The 23,339-nt window shown below is 38.2% G+C and overlaps 2 protein-coding genes across 3 annotated transcripts in view; both read left to right on the top strand.

Moving 5' to 3' along the window:
- LOC127834884 (zinc finger protein 345-like) overlaps nucleotides 1–17,712 on the top strand; it is a 54,368-nt gene extending 36,656 nt beyond the window's left edge. For both annotated transcript variants that reach the window (XM_052360995.1, XM_052360996.1), the window contains exons 2-3: nucleotides 6,052–6,583; nucleotides 13,413–17,712. In XM_052360995.1, the coding sequence (XP_052216955.1) occupies nucleotides 6,199–6,583; nucleotides 13,413–15,205 (2,178 nt within the window). In that variant the 5' untranslated portion in view covers nucleotides 6,052–6,198 and the 3' untranslated portion in view covers nucleotides 15,206–17,712. The remainder of the gene's footprint in view (nucleotides 1–6,051; nucleotides 6,584–13,412) is intronic.
- Nucleotides 1–23,339, top strand: part of LOC127834914 (polyubiquitin-C-like) — a 345,452-nt gene that overhangs the window by 81,245 nt on the left and 240,868 nt on the right. The window contains exon 4 of the mRNA XM_052361048.1: nucleotides 6,377–6,386. Within this exon, the coding sequence (XP_052217008.1) occupies nucleotides 6,377–6,386 (10 nt within the window). The remainder of the gene's footprint in view (nucleotides 1–6,376; nucleotides 6,387–23,339) is intronic.

Raw genomic sequence — 23,339 nt, 5'->3', positions numbered from 1 at the left:
ATTAGATTTGATTGATACTTTGACAAAACTACTCTTACCTGACATACTACGATAGACTCCCCCCAAACCATATCCTGTGCCCTCCCCCCATCCCCCCCCCGAATCCCCCCCCTATTTTTTTTTTAAGATCATCTCACAAATGACCACCACACCCTCACACTATACCCCCCCCCCCCCCCCGCGAAAAAAATATTATTTTTTTGCAATTTTTTTTCCTCATTTTTGGAAGATAATGTAATAAATGTCCACACCCCCACACTATACACCCATCTTCACTCCACCCATCTCTCCTTTGTGATTGAAACTGAGAGTCCCTTCACCTTTAAAAAGAAAATAGATGAGCGGTCTGCACCCGCAAGGCGGTGCTCTTGCTAATCTATGTTACCCAACCACTAATAGCGTTGAAATTTTGGATATTGCTGCAAGGAACATTGATTTTGACTCTCTTAACTTTATTTAATTTTTGAAATATTGTATGAAATATTCTTTATTTTTGACTCTTTATGGGCTTTTAATTATTCAGTCTTCACAATTTTATAACAGCTGTTCCTTTTCTATCGTATAAATATATTGCTAAAGTAAGTTATGGCTGATATCAGCAATAATAGCAAAGGCGGCGATGCTTATTATCCCCACGCTTTTTTAAATGCGTGGGGATGTTGTGGTTATTTCCCCCCGCCGTCTGTCTGACTGTCTGTCTGTCCGTCCTGACCACTATCTCCTCCTACACTATAAGCGCTAGAACCTTGAAACTTACACACATGGTAGCTATGAGCATTTGTGCGACCCTGCACTATTTGGAATTTTGATCTGACCCATGGGTCAACAGTAATGGGAGTTGAGATTGGGCTGGGTCAGAGATTTTCACTCATTTTTAGCTCGACTATTATATATGAAATATATATAGTAGAGCTATCCTACTCACCCCGGCGTGGGCGTTAGCGTTAGCGTGAGCATGCAAATGTTAAAGTCTGCGTACCAACCCAAATATTTCCTATGTCCTTGGACATATTGCTTTTATATTTTGCATACTTCTTTACCAACATGATCCTATAAACAAGAGCAGACAACTGTATCAAGCATTTTGACAAAATTATGGCCCCTTTTATACTTAAAATATGCATATTATTGATAAATCTACATGTATGTTAAAGTTTGCGTACCAACTCAAATATTTTCCATGTCGTTTGACATATTGCTTTCATATTTTCCATACTTCTTTACCAACATGATCCAAATCTACAAACAAGAGCAGACAATTGTATCAAGCATTTTGACAGAATTATGACCCCTTTTATACTTAGATAATTGAACATTTGGTTGATTTTTGTTTTTTGGTCCAATTTACTCCTGAAGTATCATAGCTATTGCTTTCAGACTTTGAAAACTTGTTAACTATCGTAAGGGGACTGTACAGGGCAAGTTGCGTAACTCTGGTTGGCTTTTTAACGGAATTATGGCCTTTTTTGTCTTAGTAACTTTGAATATTTTGTTAAGTTTTGTGTTCAGATCCACTTAACTTCTAAAGTATCAAGGCTATTGCTTTCAAACTTCAAATACGTTCTTACTATCATGATGGTACTGTACCCGGCAAGTTGAATTTGACCTTGAACTTTGAATGACCTTGCCTCTCGAGGTCAAATTAATAAATTTGGCTTAATTTGCCATAACTTCTTTATTTATGATCACATTTGATTCATACTTAGACAAAACAACACTTACCTGACATACCACAATGCACTCCACCCAAACCATCCCCCACGCTCCACCTCAGAATCCCCCCCCCCCCCCCCAAAAAAAAATAAATCTTGTTTTTCTTATTTTTGAAAGATTATCTTTTAAATGACCACACACCCACATTATACCCCTCGCTCTCCATGATGGCTTATGTTATACTGTCAAGCACTCAAATATTCGAGCGCGCTGTCCTCTGACAGCTCTTGTTATGCCCCCGGTATGATGCATTGGCCATAACTTTTGCAATATTTAAGATAGCAACTTGATATTTGGCATGCATGTGTATCTCATGGAGCTGCACATTTTGAGTGGTGAAAGGTCAAGGTCATCCTTCAAGGTCAAAGGTAAAAAAAATGATTCCAAGGGAAGTAATAAGCTTTAAAGGGAGGTAAGTAATGAACCTGCCAAATGATATATTCTTTTTTAAATAAATCAAAGCGGTGCAGGAGGGTGCATTGTGTTTCTGACAAACACACCTCTTGTTTTATGTTTAGTAATTGGTCCTGTCGGTCTGTGCGTCCATCCGAAACTTTGTCCAGAGCACAACTCCAAATCTTTGAATGGATTTACTTGAAACTTAGAATTTAAACAAATGGCAACTAGGAGAAGTGCAGTGACGAAGAACCATACTCTATCTACCTTAGTTTTTGAATTATATCCCCTTTTATATAATTTCATAGTAAATTTTTGTCCAGATCATAACTCTTAATCTACTGAAGGGATTTACTTGAAACTTAAAATATAAACAGATGGCAACTAGGAGAAGTGCAGTAACCAATAACCATAACTCTATCTACCTTAGTTTTTATGCGCCCTGAAATAAAATTTCGGCGGAGCATATAGTTGCCAGTTTGTCCTTCCTTCCTTCCTTACTTCTCTCCGTCACACCTTTGTTACAGTTTCTCATAGCGCCTTCAATATTTTACCGATCTCTTTCATATTTGGCATGTAGGTACCTTGCATGGACCTCTACCTTTTGATGAGGTTTGAGGTCACTGGGGTCAAGGTCACTGAGGCTAATAATAGACTTTTTCCGTCACTCTTTTGTTACAGTTTCTCATAGCACCTTCAATACTTAACCTATCTCTTTCATATTTGGCATGTAGGTACCTTGCATGGACCTCTACCTTGATGAGGTTTGAGGTCACTGGGGTCAAGGTCACTGAGGCTAATAATAGATTATTATTTTTTTGGTAACTAGGAGAAGTGCAGTGAACATGAACCATAACTCTTTCGGCCGTAGTTTTTTAATTATCTCCCAATATTATATTTTTTATTTTATTTCTTTTTATTGTCTTATGTATTTATAACTTAAAATTATATTTAATTCAATCTCATAGTAAATATTTTAGCTTTTCAATTTTAATATCTCCCTTTATCTAATTTTACAATGATATTTTAATTTGAACACTGAAGCATTCAATGTAAAATGAATAGATACGTTTAAGGAAAAATACAGTGATCAAGAACAGTAACTGTTTATAGTCTTCTTTTTAATTACATCCCTTTCTTTCATTTTCATATATTTAATTCTCTACAGCATAACTCAAACACTATAATTAATTGATCCTTGAAATATAAATAGATGACACAGCTAGGTGCCATGTTGTCCAAATATTATTCTACTCTCTAAAACAAATGTTGTCATACATGCAAACACATTTCGGTGGGCATTTGGCACTACTGTGACAAGCTCTTGTTTTACATTAACTTCTTCATTTTCTACACGATTTACTTCCAATTGATACTGGACATCTCTTATGACAATACGATCAATCTCAACTATGCATGGCCCCATTACCAACCCTGGGTTGCCCCCTGGGTCAAACATGCGGCGTGGGGATATGCGTCGGCCTCTGCCGTGCCATTTCTAGTTCTTAATGGAAATAGTGGTACAGCAAATTTATTTGTAGAAAATGTTTTTTTATTGAAATATGTTTCAATCCGTATCACAGACGTGATAATGGAGATAATGTTTAATTATGTTTCATGGAAAAATATTGTTTTCTTTACAATTATTAACAGGATAAATTTAATTTTAGTTTTTTTTTCCAGAGTTTTTTTATAAAGCACGCTGATATATTTTGTGAAATTAATTCTAAACCTAGTATGAAAATGGTTCTGGTATGTTGAAAAACATGGCTGACATATGGCAGGGAAGTCTTCCTTGTATGGCCGCATTGAAACCTTGAGAACATTTAAGAGGTCTTATTGATTGCTCAATCATAATTAATTTTACTCAGAATATTACTATTCTTCGAATGATTTCGATGCAATTAGAAAATTGTTCTGTTTCATTTTTGAAAAATAGCCTTTTATAGGTGACTGACTGGTTTTCTTATATGTGTCTACAATGAGGAATTGTCTGCTTGTAACAGTTGACGCAAATTTGACCTCTGACTCACTTGTAAAGAATATCAAGATTCTATGATAATAAACTGATGTTCTTTGTCATTATAACCTTTTAGACAAAAAATATGAGGTTTGATGAGTTAACTTTGACGTCTGTGTGTGTGTCTTAATAAAAATTTCTTGACAAGAGTTCTCTTACACTTCTAAACGTACTAAAATGCTTGCCTCTTTTCAACTTAGAATGTTTGAACTACAAATATCCCTTCCCTTATTATGCCCCCCTTCGAAGAAGAGGGGTTATATAGTTTTGCACATGTCGGTCCGTCCGTTCGTCCGTTCACCGAATGGTTTCCGGATGATAACTCAAGAACGCTTACGCCTAGGATCATGAAACTTCATAGGTACATTGATCATGACTCGCAGATGACCCCTATTGATTTTCAGGTCACTAGGTCAAAGGTCAGGGTCACGGTGACTCAAACCAGTAAAATGGTTTCCGGATGATAACTCAAGAACGCTTACGCCTAGGATTATGAAACTTCATAGGTACATTGATCATGACTCACAGATGACCACTATAGATTTTCAGGTCACTAGGTCAAAGGTCAAGGTCACTGTTACTCGACACAGAAAAATGGTTTCCGGATGATAACTCAAGAACACTTACGCTTTGAATCATGAAACTTCATAGGTACATTGATCATGACTCGCAGATGACCCCTATTGATTTTCAGGTCAAAGGTAAAGGTCACGGTGACTCGAACCAGTGAAATGGTTTCCGGATGATAACTCAAGAACGCTTACGCCTAGGATCATGAAACTTCATAGGTACATTGATCATGACTCGCAGATGACCCATATTGATTTTCAGGTCACTAGGTCAAAGGTCAAGGTCACGGTGACTCGAACCAGTAAAATTGTTTCCGGATGATAACTCAAGAACGCTTACGCCTAGGATTATGAAACTTCATAGGTACATTGATCATGACTCACAGATGACCACTATAGATTTTCAGGTCACTAGGTCAAAGGTCAAGGTCACTGTTACTCGACACAGAAAAATGGTTTCCGGATGATAACTCAAGAACACTTACGCTTTGAATCATGAAACTTCATAGGTACATTGATCATGACTCGCAGATGACCCCTATTGATTTTCAGGTCAAAGGTAAAGGTCACGGTGACTCGAACCAGTGAAATGGTTTCCGGATGATAACTCAAGAACGCTTACGCCAAGGATCATGAAACTTCATAGGTACATTGATCATGACTCGCAGATGACCCATATTGATTTTCAGGTCACTAGGTCAAAGGTCAAGGTCACGGTGACTCGAACCAGTAAAATTGTTTCCGGATGATAACTCAAGAACGCTTACGCCTTAGATCATGAAACTGCATAGGTACATTGATCATGACTAGTAGATGACCCCTGTTGATTTTCAGGTCACTAGGTCAAAGGTCAAGGTCATGGTGACTCGAACCAGTAAAATGGTTTCCGGATGATAACTCAAGAACGCTTATGCCTAGGATCAGGAAACTTTATAGGTACATTGATCATGACTCGCAGATGACCCCTATTAATTTTCAAGTCACTAGGTCAAAGGTCAAGGTCATGGTGACTTGACACAGTAAAATGGTTTTCGGATTATAACTCAAAAAAGCGTATGTCTAGGATCATGAAACTTCATAGGTACATTGATCATGACTCGCAGATTACCCCTATTGATTTCCAGGTCACTAGGTCAAAGGTCAAAGTCACAGTGACAAAAAACGTATTCACACAATGGCTGCCACTACAACTGACAGCCCATATGGGGTGCATGCATGTTTTACAAACAGCCCTTGTCATTATAATTATCATCAGCAGAAGAATCGTCGACACATACTGTTTAAATTGCTTAATTTATTTGCACTTTTTGTTCAAATTAAGCCAAACAACAAGAACATGTTTGTCTTATCCAGAGTTGACATCACAAGCACCCGCATGTATTGACGAGAGACGTTTTCATCAAATGTCTACCTATGTGTTGATCGAGTGACGTGGACATATCAAGCTTACCCCTGTGTGGATCAAGAAATGTTGACAAATGAAAATTACTGTGTTGATCGATGTCAAATGCAAATCCCTGTGTTGATCAAGAGATGTTGACACAAGCAAATTCCAGTGTTGATCGAGAGATGTTGACAAATGGTAACCCCTGTGACAATCAAGAGATATTGGTATCACTTGGCAGCTACTGTAATGGTACAGACATGTTTACATCATATGACAGTTTTTATAGCGAAGATGAGGGGAAGTTCTGGTGCAACACCTCCGGGCATGGTCTGGCGGACCTGGGTAGCCTGTCACAGAATATTTCGGAGCACATTGTTGATTCCATGGCGAACTCAAATGACTCCCATGTCAGCCACACTTCTCATACAGGCCTTTTAATTGAACAGAAACCTGTAATAGATGACGGTGTCAAAATAGAAATTGGGGACACACGCCTAGGTATGTTGAACCTATGTTCGCATATTGTTTGCACAAACATCAACTGCAGGCTGTCAACTGATTCTTATGAGCCGTTTTTAGCTCGGCTGTTTTCGGAGTAAACCGGAAGTATTGTCAAAGCCAGCTCGCCCGCCGTCCGCGTCGTGCTAAACCTTAACATTGGCTCCAAAATCAAAGTGCTTCCACCTACAACTTTAAAACTTAATATGTACAGTGTAACTGCACCTTGATGAGTTCTACACGCCACACCCGTTTTTGGGTCACTAGGTCAAAGGTCAAGGTCACTGTGACCTTTAATATAAAACTTTAACATAGGCTCTAAAATTAAAGTGCTTCCACCTACAACTTTGAAACTTCATATGTAGATGCACCTTGATGAGTTCTACACGCCACACCCATTTTGGGGTCACTAGGTCAAAGGTCAAGGTCACTGTGACCTCAAATATAAAACTTAAACATAGGCTTCCTTTTCTTCTCACTAGATTTTATTTATTAAAAAATGCACCCACAGCCGAGCATTGGCACCCGCTAAGCGGTGCTCTTGTTCTATTTTTAGCTCACCTGAGAACAACGTGCTCATGGTGAGCTTTTGTGATTGCTTTTTGTCCGTAGTCTGTTGTGCGTTGTGCGGCGTCAACATCTGCCTTGTTAACTCTCCACATTTGTTGTCCTATCTTTTTGAAATTAGGTCAGAAGATTGGTCTCAATGATATCTTGAATGAGTTCGAAAATGGTTACGTTTGCTTGAAAAACATGGCTGCCAAGGGGCGGGGCATTTTTCCGTATATGGCTATAGTAAAATCTTGTTAACACTCTAGAGGCCACATTTATTGTCTGATCTACATGAAACTTAGTCACAAGGTTCAGCCCAATAATATCTTGGATGATTTTGAAAATGATGTCGGTTGGTTGAAAAACATCGCCGCCAGGGGGCAGGGCATTTTTCTATATATGGCTATAGTAAAACCTTGTTAACACTCTAGAGGCCACAATTATTTTCCGATCTTCATGAAACTTGCTGAGAAGATTTGTCCCAATGATATCTTGGATAAGTTAAAACATTGGTAACATTTGCTTGATTGAAAAACATGGCTGCCAATGGGTTGGGCATTTTTCCTTATATGGCTATAAATGGCTATAGTAAAATCTTGCTGACACTCTAGAGGCCACATTATTGTCAAATCTTCATGAAACTAGGTTAGAAGATTCATCCTAATAATATCTTGGACAAGTTCGAAAATGATGCAGGTTGGTTGAAAAACATGGCCGCCAGGGGGTGGGGCATTTTTCCTTATATGGCTTTAGTAAAACCTTGTTAACACTCTAGAGGCCACATTTATTGTCCAATCTTGATGAAATATGGTCAGAAGATTTGTCTTAATGATATCTTGGATGAGTTTGAAAATTGGTATGTTTTCTTGAAAAACATGGCCGCCAAGGGTCGGAGCATTTTTCCTTATATCCTTATATCCTAATAATATCTTGGACGAGTTCAAAAATGATGCCGGTTGGTTGAAAAACATGGCCACCCCGGGGGCGGGGCTATTTTCCTTATATGGCTATAGTAAAACCTTGTTAACACACTTAAGGTCTTATTTATTTTCCGATCATCATAAAACTTGGTCAGAAGATTTGTCCCAATTATATCTTGGTGAGTTTGAAAATGGTTTTGGTTGCTTTAAAAACATGGCCACTAGGAGCGGTGCATTTTTCCTTATATGGCTAAGTATGGCTATAGTAAAACCTTGTTAACACTCTAGAGGCCACATTTATTGTCCAATCTTCATGAAATTTGGTCAGAAGATTGGTCTTAATGATATCTTGGATGAGTTTGAAAATAATTATGTTTGCTTGAAAAAAATGGCTTCCAAGGGGCGGGGCATTTTTCCTTATAATTTATGGCTATTGTAAAATCTTGTTAACACTCTAGAGGCCACATTTACAGTCTGATCTTCATGAAACTTGGTCAGAAGATTCATCCCGATAATATCTTGGACGAGTTCAAAAATGATGCCGGTTGGTTGAAAAACATGGCTGCCAGGGGGCGGGGTATTTTTCCTTATATGGCTATAGTTAAACCTTGTTAACACTCTAGAGGCCACATTTATTTTCCGATCTTCATGAAACTTGGTCAGAAGATTTGTCCCAATAATATCTTGTTATCTCAGGTGAGCGACTTTGGGCCTTTCATGCCCTCTTGTGTAAAGTTTGTCTAAATTATTGGTACTTGTCTAATGTATTAAGTGAAAATATTCCAATTTAGTATCACAATGTTTTATGGAAGTTTTTAGCTCACCTGATTGCCTAGGTGAGCTTTTTTGACCGTTCTTTGTCCGTCGTCTGTCCGTCCGTCAGTCCGTCCACATTTGTTTGTAAACACTTTAGAGGCCATATTTATTGTCCGATCTTCATGAAACTTGGTCAGAAGCTTCGTCGCAATGAAATCTCGGTCGAGTTTGAAACTGGGTTGTGCCGGGTCAAAAACTAGGTCATTAGGTCAAAAAAAAGAAAAAACTTGTAAACACTATAAGTCATATTGTATGCCCAATCTTCATGTAACTTTGTCAAAATGTTTGTCTTAATGATATGTTGGTTGAGTTTAAAAGTGGTTCCGGTCCATTGAAAAACATGGCCGCCAGTGGGCGGGGCAGTTTTCCTTATTTGGCTATAGAGAAACCTTGTAAACACTCTAGAAGTCACAATTTTTGCCCAATCATCATGAAAATTGGTCAAAACATTAGTTTTATTGATTTCTCGGACGAGTTTGAAAATGGTCCAGATCGGTGAAAAAACATGGCTGCCAGTGCGTGGAGCATTTTTCTCTATATGTATATAGTGAAAACATGTAAACACTCTAGAAGTCACATTTTTGGCCCAATTTTATGAAATTTGGTCAGAACATTTGTTTCCTTGACATGAGAGTTGAGTTCGAAAATGGTTCAGGTCCGTTGAAAAACATGGTTGCCAGGGGGACGGGCAGTTTTCCTTATATGTATATAGTAAAAAGACTTGTAAACAATCATGAATTTAAGTCATGTAACATGCGAGACAACTCTTATAAATATTGCATTTAAGTTTACAGTAGTTACTCCCCTTGGACTTTTAATGTTTTCATAATAATACAGTGTAATACATTTCTTTTCCGATCTTCATGAAACTTTGTCAGAAGCTGTGTTCCAATGACATCTCATTGAAGTTCGAAACTGGGTCATGCCGGGTCAAAAACTAGGTCAAAAAAAAGAAAAAACTTGTTAACACTGTAGAAGTCACATTTCATGTCCAATCTTCATGTAACTTTGTGATATCTTGGACGAGTTCGAAAATGGTCCAGATCGGTGAAAAAACATGGCTGCCAGTGGGTTGGAAATTTGTCTCTATATGTATATAGTGAAAAGATGTGAACACTCTAGAAGTCACATTTTTTGCCAAATTTTCATGAAAGTTGAGTTCGAAAATGGTGCCGGTCAGTTGAATAACATGGCTGCCGGGGGGGGTGGAGTTTTCTCATTTTTATGCCCCCCTTCGAAGAAGAGGGGGTATATTGCTTTGCTCATGTCGGTCGGTAGGTCGGTCGGTCGGTATGTCGGTCCGTCCACCAGGTGGTTGTCGGATGATAACTCAAGAACGCATACGCCTAGGATCATGAAACTTCATAGGTAGATTGATCATGACTCGCAGATGACCCCTATTGATTTTGAGGTCACTAGGTCAAAGGTCAAGGTCACGGTGACCTGAAAAAGTAAAATGGTTTTCGGATGATAACTCAAGAACGCATACGCTTAGGATCATGAAACTTCATGGGTAGATTGATCATGACTCGCAGATGACCCCTATTGAATTTGAGGTCACTAGGTAAAAGGTCAAGGTCACGGTGATTCGAAATAGTAAAATGGTTTCCGGATGGTAACTCAAGAACGCATTCGCCTAGGATCATGAAACTTCATGTGTAGATTGATCATGACTCGCAGATGATCCCTTTTGATTTTCAGGTCACTAGGTCAAAGGTCAAGGTCACGGTGACCCGAAATAGTAAAATGGTTTCCGGATGATAACTCAAGAATGCATATGCTTAGGATCATGAAGCTTTATGGGTAGATTGATCATGACTTGCAGATGACCCCTATTGATTTTCAGGTCACTAGGTCAAAGGTCAAGGTCACGGTGACCCAAATATAGTAAAATGATTTCCGGATTATAACTCAAGAACGCATACGCTTAGGATCATGAAACTTCATGGGTAGATTGATCATGACTGGCAGATGACCCCTATTGATTTTCAGGTCACTGGGTTAAAGGTCAAGGTCACGATTGATCATGACTTGCAGATGACCCCTATTGATTTTCAGGTCACTTTGTCAAAGGTCAACGTCCGCCCCCACCCCTCACCCCATCACATTTTTTTAAACATCTTATTAAATTAATTACTTCACCCCGAATTATACCCCCTCTCACCCTTATCCTCCCACGCCCCAACCCCCCCCCCCCCCAATTTTTTTTTGTTTTATCAAGAGGGCATATTTGGTATTGCTGTTTGGAATAAATTACAATAACATGTAGCAATATGCATCACACCACTTTGTTTTCTCAATCACATTGCAGTGTAAAAAGATGTAGCATTCCAAAAAAAAGAACATTTTTCCAAACCTAATTGTTTTTTCTTTCATATTCTTGTTCTTTTGTGTCTTTCTTATCCAAATTTTGTTTCTCCTAATTTTTTCGTATGCACAATTATTTTACTATCCAAAATGTCCAACAATCGTACCAAAGTCAAAATCTGTTTAAGACTACTTATAAAACAATTCAAATAAATATGTGGGACTTCGTTCATAAATTTTTTGTACATAAAGGAAGTGGAATGCATATAATTAAATACAGCTATTGTGTTTATGCCAATATACATGTAATTTTCTAATGCACTGGAGAGCCTGTTGTTTGATCTTTAGATGAGCCAAGTGTACCAACTGTGTTTTGTTGTATCAAATGAACAGTTCAATGAAACTGTTTCCATGGCAACTTTGATTTCAGTACAATGTACTGCTTTACCAGTCAATATTTTTAACTTTTGAGCTTAGTGTTTCATTTGTACATGCATTACTGTATTAACTCCAAATCAACTAGTACAAGTGGTAGGCCAGTATTACATGGACTGGTGTTCACTGTTTACACAGTTTCACAACCCCATCTGATACTGGTCAGTATCTTGGCAAGTGGCCAAAGTTGGGAGCGGAATGAATGGTCTATTACATAACTGACTTCTGTGTGTGGTAAACACATGATACTGGTCATGTGGTCAAGTTGCACTTGTATACATTTGCCCAATACACAACACTAGCCTTGGCTATTTTTAATCAGATTGCATTGCTATCTATGGTGGTCATTGACTAGGGGAGTTAACTGCTATAAATAACATGTTTCATTACCATTAATAAATAAAACATTACAAATTGTGTGCACGTTTCACATATTGTCAAATAAGTCAAAATGTGTGAAAGGAATCCAAAAAATCAAAGACTCAATCATATAATGGATATAATTGATTAGTATAGGTCCTGATTGGTTTTTGCACTATTAATTGGATACATTTCACAGGTCATTGACATCCAGTGACAAAAAACATATTCACACAATGGCTGTCACTACAACGGAGAGCCCATATGGGGGGCATGCATGTTTTACAAACAGGCCTTGTTATACATAGTAAACAAAGCTTGTGAACACTCTAGACGTCACATTTTTTGCCCAATCAATCATCATGAAACTTGGTGAAAAGATTTGTTTTATATATATCTCAGATGAGTTCGCAAATGTTTCCGATCGGTCAAAAAACATGGCTGCCAGGGGGGTGGGGCAGTTTTCCTTATGTGACTAGAGAGAAACCTTGTGATCGAACACTATAGAAGTCACATTTTTTGCTTAATCATCGTGAAACTTAGTCAATACATTGGTTTTATTGATTTCTGTGACAAGTTGGAAAATGGCTCAGATCGGTGAAACACACTTTTTAGCTCACCTGATTGCTCAGGTGAGGTTTAAGGATTGGTCTTTGTCCGCCGTCTGCCCGTCCACATTTGGTTTGTAAACACTCTAGCATTCACATTTCTCAAGCATTATTGATCAAAGTTGCTGAAAGATCTCAATCAAGTTTGTTAATGAGCAAAATCACATTATTAATGCAATAATTATTGCCCTTAGATTGTCAAAACTTTCATTATATTATTAAAAATCCTTGTAAACACTCTAGAGGTCACAATTTTGTTTCAGGTTTTATGAATCTTGGTCATAATATTTATTTTTGTAAGCAAAGTTTGATGTTTGGTAAGTGGGGTCAACTCAAAATATAGGTCACCAGGTCAAATCTTGCAAAAACAAAAACACTCCATACGCCAGAGTTTTGGTTCAATAATGATGAAACTTGACCAGGATGTTTGTCTGGACAATATCTAGGTAAAGTTTGTCATTTGGTAAAGATTGAATGAACTGACTCCTCTCAGGTGAGCGAAAGAGGGCCTCTTGGCCCTCTTATTTCATATATTATAACAAGAATTATTATGTCTACCAATGTTTTTAAACGAGTATGATAATTCAAAGTTGTGAGTCAATCAATTTAGGGTTTCCTTAGGAATGTACTGGTTGAGAAATGAAAACGACTTCCATTTTTGGCAAAACTGTCTGCCTCAGCAGTATGCTATGAAAATATACAAACTATTTGTACATGTTACTATTACCTTTTCTTTAATTGCAATATTTAATAAAAAGGATTGTTTACTCAGATTAATATTTTACCTTCATAGAGATTACATTCGGTTAATTATATGTTTGTTGTTTTAAGGGGCTCCAGACATCTACCAGACTGCTGGGAGTCGATATACATGCTCTGTATGCGGAGAAGTGTTCTTAGAGATGCAGGAGTTCAAAAGACACCAACATGTCCACAGTGGAGTCGGCACAAGTTCTGCTAATGAAAGCTCTCCACAAGTCAAACTGGATATTATGAAATGTGATTTTAACATGAACACAAGTGAATTGAATTCAAAGTTTATTGTGTCAAGCAACCTGACTGATTCTATAAGGATTCACAAAAGCAATCCACGGCATCACATGGGAGAGCGGCCACACAGTTACACTGTTTGTGGAAAGGGATTTGTCTCCAGTTCTATACTCACAAGGCTATTGCTGGTTAAAACAGGAGAGCGGTCACATAGTTGCAGTGTGTGTGGAATGGAATTTGGCGACAGTGGTACCCTCTTAAAGCATATGAGGATTCACACAGGAGAACAACCACACACTTGCAGCATGTGTGGAAAGTACTTTGCCACCAAATGGCAACTCACCTTGCATATGGAGATTCACACGGGAGAGCGGTCACACAGTTGCAGTGTATGTGGAAAGGGATTTGTTTCCAGAACTCAACTCACTGAGCATATGAGAATTCACACGGGAGAGCGGCCACACATTTGCAGTGTTTGTGGGAAGGGATTTGTCTCCAGTTCTAAACTCACGAGGCATATGAAGATTCATACAGGAGAGCGGTCACATAGTTGCAGTGTATGTGGAAAGGGATTTGTTTCCAGAACTCAACTCACTGAGCATATGAGAATTCACACGGGAGAGCGGCCACACATTTGCAGTGTATGTGGGAAGGGATTTGTCTTCAGTTCTAACCTCAATGACCATATGAGGATTCACACAGGAGAGCGGCCACACAGTTGCGGTATATGTGGAAAGGGATTCGTCTCCAGTTCTAAACTCACAAGGCATATGAGGATTCACTCGGGAGAGCGGCCGCATAGTTGCAGTGTGTGTGGAAAGAGATTTGTCGATAGTTCCTACCTCACTAATCATATGCAGATACATACGGGGGTGCTGTCACATAGTTGCAGTGTTTGTGGAAAGGGATTTGTCTCCAGTTATAAACTCACAAGTCATATGAGGATTCACACAGGTGAGTTGCTGCACATTTGCCATGCTTGTGGAAAGGGATTTGTCACCAGGTCTAACCTCAATGAGCATATGAGGATTCACTCGGAAGAGCGGCCACACAATTGCAGTGTTTGTGGGAAGGGATTTGTCTCCAGTTCTAAACTCTCGAGGCATATGAAGATTCATACAGGAGAGCGGTCACACAATTGCAGTGTTTGTGGGAAAGGATTTGTCTCCAGTTCTAAACTCAATGAGCATATGAGGATTCACACGGGAGAGCGGCCACACAGTTGCAGTGTTTGTGGGAAGGGATTTGTCACCAGTTCTAGCCTCACTAAGCACATCAGGATTCACACGGGAGAGCGGCCACACAATTGCAGTGTTTGTGGGAAGGGATTTGTCTCCAGTTCTCAGCTCACTGTGCACATCGCGAGGATTCACACGGGAGAGCGGCCACACAATTGCAGTGTTTGTGGGAAGGGATTTGTCTCCAGTTCTAAACTCGCGAGGCATATGAAGTATCATACAGAAGAGCGGTCACACATTTGCAGTGTTTGTGGGAAGGGATTTGTCTCCAATTCTAAACTCACGAGGCATATGAAGATTCATACAGGAGAGCGGTCACAAAATTGCAGTGTTTGTGGGAAGGGATTTGTCACCAGTTCTCACCTCACAAAGCATATGAGGATTCACTCGGAATAACGGCCACACATTTGCAGCATGTGTGGAAATGACTTCTACTGCCAATGTTTCAATTGGCTTATTGGGATTAACTCCTGATAACGGCTACACATTTGCAGTTGTGTTGAAAAGACTTTGCTACTGCCAATGTTTCAATAGGCATTATAAGGATTTACTCTGGAGAGAAGCCACACAGTTGCAGCGTACGTGAAAAGGGATTTGTTTCCAGATCTCAACTCAATGAGCATAATTATGAGGATTCACACAGGAGAGGATCCACACATTTGCAGCTTGTGTTGAAAGGACAAAGTTACACTATTCTTAATTATTACATATTAATTAATTTAGTACCATACATTTAATGATTGTAATGTATATCAAAGGATTTGCACTGATCCATACACACAGTTGATTTGGCGGAGAATATCTATTCAACGAATTTGAATTTGCTTGTTTGAAAAGGATTCGACTGCAGCTCTCACCTCAGTATTCATATGGCGATTTACAGTAGAGAGCGGATGCACTTTTGCGGTGTTTGCGGAAAGGGATTCGTCTCCTGCTCCCATCTCAGTCTTCATTTAAGGATGAACACGACTGCTTACTTCACTGGGTGCCATGAGTAATGCTTGCAGGCTTTTTCCGCCCTATGCCACGGGTCCGAAATTCCCCATTCCCAATGCAAATCTGGTTGGTGTTTTCCCAATTGAAAAAAAAAATCCCAATTCCAAAAAAAATTTTTTTTTTGTTACCTTAAAATATATATGTTAACCTGATCCGGTGTAGAAAATAGAAAGTGTTGCAAAATTAAATTATCTGTTGCCTTGAATTTGTTTTAAAAACTTTAAAATGTGTTTATGATTCTCAAAATCCGGCGCTTCGCACGATTTTTTTCACCTCAAAAAAGGCCAGGCCTTTTCCCCAAATTCAGATTAAAAAACCTGCACTTATCTCACATGTTCATAATACTTTGTAAAAATTTAATAAAAAGTTATCAAAATAGTCGTTATATACCAGTTAACGGCTTCTTTGAAATATAAGAAACACTATTTACATGCGATAATTTTTCCCAATTGAGCCAATTTTGTGAATAATTTTTTTCCCAAAATGGGGGTTTTCACGACGCGAAATTCCCAAAATTCCAGTGTGGCGTATTCCCAAAATGTTGCGGAAAAAGCCTGGCTTGTCATGCTTATGTCATTCATACTGACACGATTGAAAGTGCAAAAAACATACCCTTAGTCTGCAGCATTGTATAGCATGAACTACATAAATTGTGTGTCTTCTAACTTAACATTTTAATTGTTACGTAAAGCATGTCTTATGACACTTTATGACGCAGAACTTCAGTGCTTTCCACAGGATTTTTGTAAGGCGCCCCTGGGCTGATAGAAGTGGTTCGGGAGGGGATATCCATTTTTTTTAAATTAACGTGTCAATTCACGTTCTGTGGTGAGTTATACCTCAAAGAAAAACAGCGTCAAAAAACGTCATTTGGTGTGCTATGACTCTTCAAGTAAATCCCCCAGTCATATAAAAATATGCTATAAAACTTTCCCGCCCAGATAGTAAAATCCGGACTGGAACAATTCCCCAATACATCCGTTTCAACCCGACTCTATTACTGTATACTTACTACTTTTCAAGTTTCTATTTATTATGCCCCCCTTCGAAGAAGAGGGGGTATATTGCTTTGCACATGTCGGTCGGTCTGTCGGTCCGTCCACCAGGTGGTTTCCGGATGATAACTCAAGAACGCTTGGGGCTAGGATCATGAAACTTCATAGGTACATTGATCATGACTGGCAGATGACCCCTATTGATTTTGAGGTCACTAGGTCAAGGTGACCCGAAATAGTAAAATGGTTTCCGGATGATAATTCAAGAACGCATACGCCTAGGATAATGAAACTTCATGGGTAGATTGATCATGACTTGCAGATGACCCCTATTGATTTTGAGGTCACTAGGTCAAAGGTCAAGGTCACGGTGACCCGAAATAGTAAAATGGTTTCCGGATGATAACTCAAGAACGCATACGCCTAGGATCATGAAACTTCATGGGTAGATTGATCATGACTCGCAGATGACCCCTATTGATTTTGAGGTCACTAGGTCAAAGGTCAAGGTCACGGTGACCCGAAATAGTTAAATGGTTTTCGGATGATAACTCAAGAACGCATACGCCTAGGATCATGAAACTTCATAGGTATATTGATCATGACTCGCAGATGACCCATATTGATTTTGAGGTCACAAGGTCAAAGGTCAAGGTCACGGTGACCCGAAATAGTAAAATGATTTTCGGATGATAACTCAACAACGCTTTTGCCTAGGATCATGACACTTCATAGGTACATTGATCGTGACTCGCAGATGACCCCTATTGATTTTCAGGTCGTTAGCGTGCAAATGTTAAAGTTTTCGTACTACCCCAAATATTTTCTTTGTCCCTTGACCTATTGCTTTCATATTTTGCATACTTTTTTACCAACATGACCCCAACCAATAAACAAGAGCAGACAACTCTATCAAGCATTTTGTCATAATTATTGCCTCTTTTCCACTTAGAATATGCAGCAAATGTTTAAGTTTTTGTACTACCCCATTTATTTTCATTGTCCCTTGACATATTGCTTTCATAGTTTGCATACTTGTTTACCAACATCACCCCAACCTATAAACAAGAGCAGACAACTCTATCAAGCATTTTGTCATTATTATTGCCCCTTTTATACTTAGAATATGCATATTATTGATAAATCTATGTTAAAGTTTGCGTACTACTCCAAATATTTCCTATATGCTTCGACATATTGCTTTTATATGGTGCATACTTGTTTACAAACATGACCCCAACCTATAAACAAGAGCAGACCACTGTATCAAGCATTTTGACATAATTATGGCCCCTTTTACACTTAGATAATTGAACATTTTGCTTAAATTGCCATAACTTCTTTATTTATGATCACATTTTATTACATTGACAAAACAACACTTACCTGAATACCAGAATGGATTCCACCCAAACAATGCCCCACGCCCCTACCCAGAATCCCTTCCCCCCCAACCTCCCCTCCACCCCCCCCCCCCCCCCAATTTTTATTTTTATTTTTTTTAACATCTTCTAATAAATTACCACACCCCACATTATACCCCCCTCTCACCCCGACCCCCCTACCCCCCATTTTTTAAACATCATCTCATAAATTACCACACCCCATATTTTACCCCCCTCTCGACCTCCTACCCCCCCCTAAAAAAAATTTGTTTCCCTTTTTTTATTTTTAAAAGATCGTCTAATAAATGACCACACCCCACATTATACCCCCTCTCACCCCCCCCCCCCCAAAAAAAAAATATTTTTTTTTTCCTTTTTTATTTTTTAAAGATCGTCTAATAAATTATTGAATATGAACAATTTCCCCATGATGGCTTACGTTATACTGTGAAGCACTCGAATAGTCGAGCGCGCTGTCCTCTGACAGCTCTTGTTATAAATCACTTTCCGGTAAATATTTTCGAAAAAAAACTCAATTATTTATTTAACACAAACCTTGCCATTTTTCTATCGTATCAAAGTATTATTTTAAGTGACTATAGATTTGATTAAATATTGCCTCTGAACATGCGTCCATCCCCTGACGTGTTTTGTGCTTGTTAAAACGCTCAATACACGCACGCTTTCTATGCAAATGACGCGACGTTGTACATGCTGCATAATTTTCGCGCTCATTTTCATTGAGAAAAAGATTCGACACACAATAAATTTGCACTGCTAATTTGAAGCAAGAATATTTTAACGTTGCGGTAACATTTACATGTACATTCGGAAGTGTGTTTCGGATTAAAAACGCGTTAACATCGACTAACGAGAATGGGTTTCGGATTACAAATTAAATTAAAATGTATTCCCATTTGAGATTTCAACAAACATGAACAGCTGCGTTATGAATTCAACAAAAATTTGTTTTAACACTTTACGAGTCGAATAAATGTTTTGACGGTATTATGCATGAAATTCACGTTGTCCACGAGGATTACGGACGGTTGCCATCATCAGTCTTCTAAGTATCGATTATCGGACGAAACCTTTGCAAGTGTGCGTAATTAATTCAACGAAAATTTGTTAAACGCATAACGTGTCAAATAAATGTCAGGAAAACGAGGTGTATCAGTTCTTTAAATGGACATGATGAAATATACATGTACTGGAATTAAATTATCGCATAATTGTAACCGGGAGTTATTTGCACAACTTACTCGCTATAAGTAATTAATTGTTTACCACTTGCAATTAATTTCTCGTATTATTTATGAGTCATGGGTAATACTTGTAAACAGTAAAAAGGTGTGATGATGATGATGTCCGAAACCGTCTTTAATGTACTGTTCGGGTTTTATATTACGTAAATGGTACAACTCCTTGCTAATCAAGCTGCGATAAACTCATACTTCGTGCCCGACGTCAATAAAAAATATTGGTCGATAGTTAACCTCGCCCTCATAAGCATTCGCGTAACCGATTGGACGATGAACATCTCAGTTTGACGACTGGAAAGTTACCTGAAACATCCTTGTCAGTATTTAAATGACTGTGTAATGTGGCAAAAATAATCGATACGCGCGTCTTATCAGCGGATTATCCATTACCCCATGTGGTGTTTATGGCGATAACTTGTGAAAGTAGGTATCGAGTGCTCTTTTAAAACAGGGAATATTGATACACTGATAGAGAATCCTTGATTTTTACAATCTCCACTTTTTTTACTGAATAATAAACTGATCGGAAAATTGCAAGCGCCCAGAGACTCTGATTTCGAAATTCAAGCGCCCCGGCGAGTGATAGTTAAATGGCCTGTGGACAGCCATGAGAAGGGTGGCATATAGTTTTTGAATTATCTGTCAGTCTGTATGTCTGTCAGTCAGTCTGGCCGTCCGTCTAAAAACTTAAACATTACCAATAACTTTTGCATTATTGAAGATAGCAACTTGATATTTGGCATGCATGTGTATTTCATGGAGCTGCCCATTTATAGTGTTGAAAGTTGAATGTCATTCTTCAAGGTCAAAGGTCAAATATATGGTTTCAAAGTGGTAGGGGGCATTGTGTTTCTGACAAACACACCTCTTGTTTCTCACATTTATTTGAGTAATTATGTCAAATCGTTTTACAGGATCGTGAAAAATCTAACAACATCTAACAACATAACAAGCTCATATCGTTTGTATTTGTATATTCAATTTTGTAAACTATCGCTTCTACAGTATGTAAAAGATTACAAAAACAACGAGAGCGCCGATGGCACTGAAAGCATAGTTGCAAGATACAGGGAAGATGCTGCTGAAGTAAATGTTAAGGTCAAAATATACTAAATAGTTTCCTTATATGTTTCGATATAAAAGGGACAACTTCGAGCAAAAATAAATACAACATTTTGCACATAGAGACCCCCATAACCATACCTTTTCTTGACGGGCATTCTTAGCTTAATCGATTTAAGCAATAAAACAGATATTTCATGTTCAAACCAAAAAAGAATTCGACTCAAATAAAAAAAAAATCTAGTGGATTGTAACCTTTTGCAGTGCCATTTTTTACTTTAATCTCCAACTTTATCCTATTTCAGGGATTTAGTAGTGACCACCTATGCTTACCTTCTCAATATCTCCAAACGATAAAACCAGAACAACAGTATAAAGTGTATAACATGCCTTCGAGGAAAATATGATGATTTGTTTAGAGAGTACAGCCTTCATGACTCGATTATTGAGTATATTGTAACCTTAACGATTGCTGACATCAAGAGTCGCCCCCCTTGTTACCAATATGTTCTATTTTTAGAAACGGGAATTCCAAATAGTGACGAATGTGAATGGTTACAAAATGACATAACTATGAAAATAAATACGTAGAATTACATTATTTCACGCATACCATTATGCAACCATCCGTTTTCTTTTCCGACTTGATACATTTACAGATTTCCATTTAATATTTTACAGACACAACACTCGTCCAGAATTCGCGCGAATCCATTAAATCCGATGCCACATTTAAACCGTTAGCTCTACTCGTAACGTTAATTTCTGGCTAAAAGTAAGTCATTTTAACTTCAATTAACACATCTCTATTATTTTCAAACTCTACTTCATCAAATCCATAGAAAGGCAGGTCAGAATCCATGTCATAAATCAGAAAACATTTGACCTCTCACAGAACAGTAAACAAAGGAAATAGAAATTAGGTGCGAGGTCACTATCAACAAGAACAGAATTGTTTTACGAACGAAATTTGTTTTAGTTTCTTAGAAGGTTTTTTCACGTAAAACGGTCTTAGAAAAATTCACTAAAAACGGTGTCAGCAATATTCTTGGAAGAAAACGTAAGAAAAACGTTTCAAAAAAAAAGAGTAAGAATTACCATAAACTAAATTAAAAAGATATTTCGTCTGATTTTTGATCAGGTAAGGCTTCAAAATGGACAACCATTCGATGTGTGTTTTCAAAATGTCGTATATACCTTAAGCATAGGTGCGTTGCACCTATGCTAAAAATGTAAGTAGAGCTAACTCTGAATAAAATAAAGCCATATTGATTCTCTTTTGAGCTCGACTATTATATGTGAAATATATATAGTGGAGCTATCCTACTCAACCCGGCGTTAGCGTTGGTTTTAGCGTTAGCGTGCAAATGTTAAAGTTTACGTACTACCCCAATTATTTCCCATGTCCCTTGACTTATTGCTTTTATATTTTGCATACTTGTTAACATGATCCCAACCTATAAACAAGAGCAGACGACTGTATCAAGCATTTTGACAGAATTATTGCCCCTTTTATACTTAGAATATGCATATTATTGATAAATCTATGTTAAAGTTTGCGTACCACCCCAAATATTTCCAATGTCCTTTGACATATTGCTTTTATATTTTGCATACTAATTTACCAACTTGCCCTCAATCTTATAACAAGAGCAGACAACTGTATCAAGCATTTTGACAGAATTATGGCCCCTTTTATACTTAGATAATCGAACATTTTGCTTAAATTGCCATAAATTCTTTATTTATGATCACATTGATTCATACATTGACAAAACAACACTTACCTGACATACCACAATGCACTCCACCCAAACCATCCCCCATGCTCCACCCCAGAATCCTCCCCTCCATTTTTTTTAAAATATTTTGTATGCCCCCGGATCGAATGATCGGGGGTATATTGTTTTTGGCCTGTCTGTCTGTCAGTCTGTCTGTCTGTCATTCTTTCTGTCTGTCATTCTGTCCCAAAACTTAAACCTAAAACGTTAACCTTGGTTAAAGTTTTGCGATAACTTTTGCAATATGGAAGATAGATACTTGAAACTTGGCATGCATGTGTATCTCATGGAGCTGCACATTTTGAGTGGTGAAAGGTTAAGGTCATCCTTCAAGGTCAAAGGTTAAATATATGGCTACAAAGCGGCGCAATAGGGGGCATTGTGTTTCTGACAAACACATCTCTTGTTTTTCCTTGTTGTTGAAAGATCATCTATTAAATTACCACACATCCACATTACACCCACATTATACCCCCCACATCTTCATAATGGCTTACGTAATACTGTCAAGCACTCGAATAATCGAGCGCGCTGTCCTCTGACAGCTCTTGTTATGTTTATGCCATTGAACAGTTATTATGAACTGACTTGTAATTTTCTTAGGATCTATTATGCTCCAGTGCGACAACAGCACAATGGATGATTTATGTTAGATATTAGAATTTAAAAAAATGCTGCAAAGAAATTGTTTGCCTGTTTAAACCTCCTCGTTTTTGTAAGCTCACCTGAGCACTGAGCTTTTGTGATCGCCGTTTGTCCGTCGTGCGTTGTGCGGCGTCAACATTTGCCTTGTTAACACTCTAGAGGCCACATTTTTTCCCCAATCTTCATGAAATTTGCTCAGATGATTTGTCGCAATGATATCTTGGATGAGTTCGAAAATGGTTATGTTTGCTTGAAAAACATGGTTGCCAAGGGGCGGGGCATTTTTCCTTATATGGCTATAGTAAAATCTTGTTAACTCTCTAGAGGCCACATTTATTGACCGATCTTCATGAAACCTGGTCAAAAGATTCCAGTGTTTTTTTTATGGCCATTTCAGGGCCGAT

This window comes from Dreissena polymorpha, chromosome 6 (genome assembly GCF_020536995.1).
Source record: "Dreissena polymorpha isolate Duluth1 chromosome 6, UMN_Dpol_1.0, whole genome shotgun sequence".
NCBI classification, from domain to species: Eukaryota; Metazoa; Mollusca; class Bivalvia; order Myida; family Dreissenidae; genus Dreissena; species Dreissena polymorpha.
This window is presented reverse-complemented; position numbering and strand designations above follow the sequence as displayed.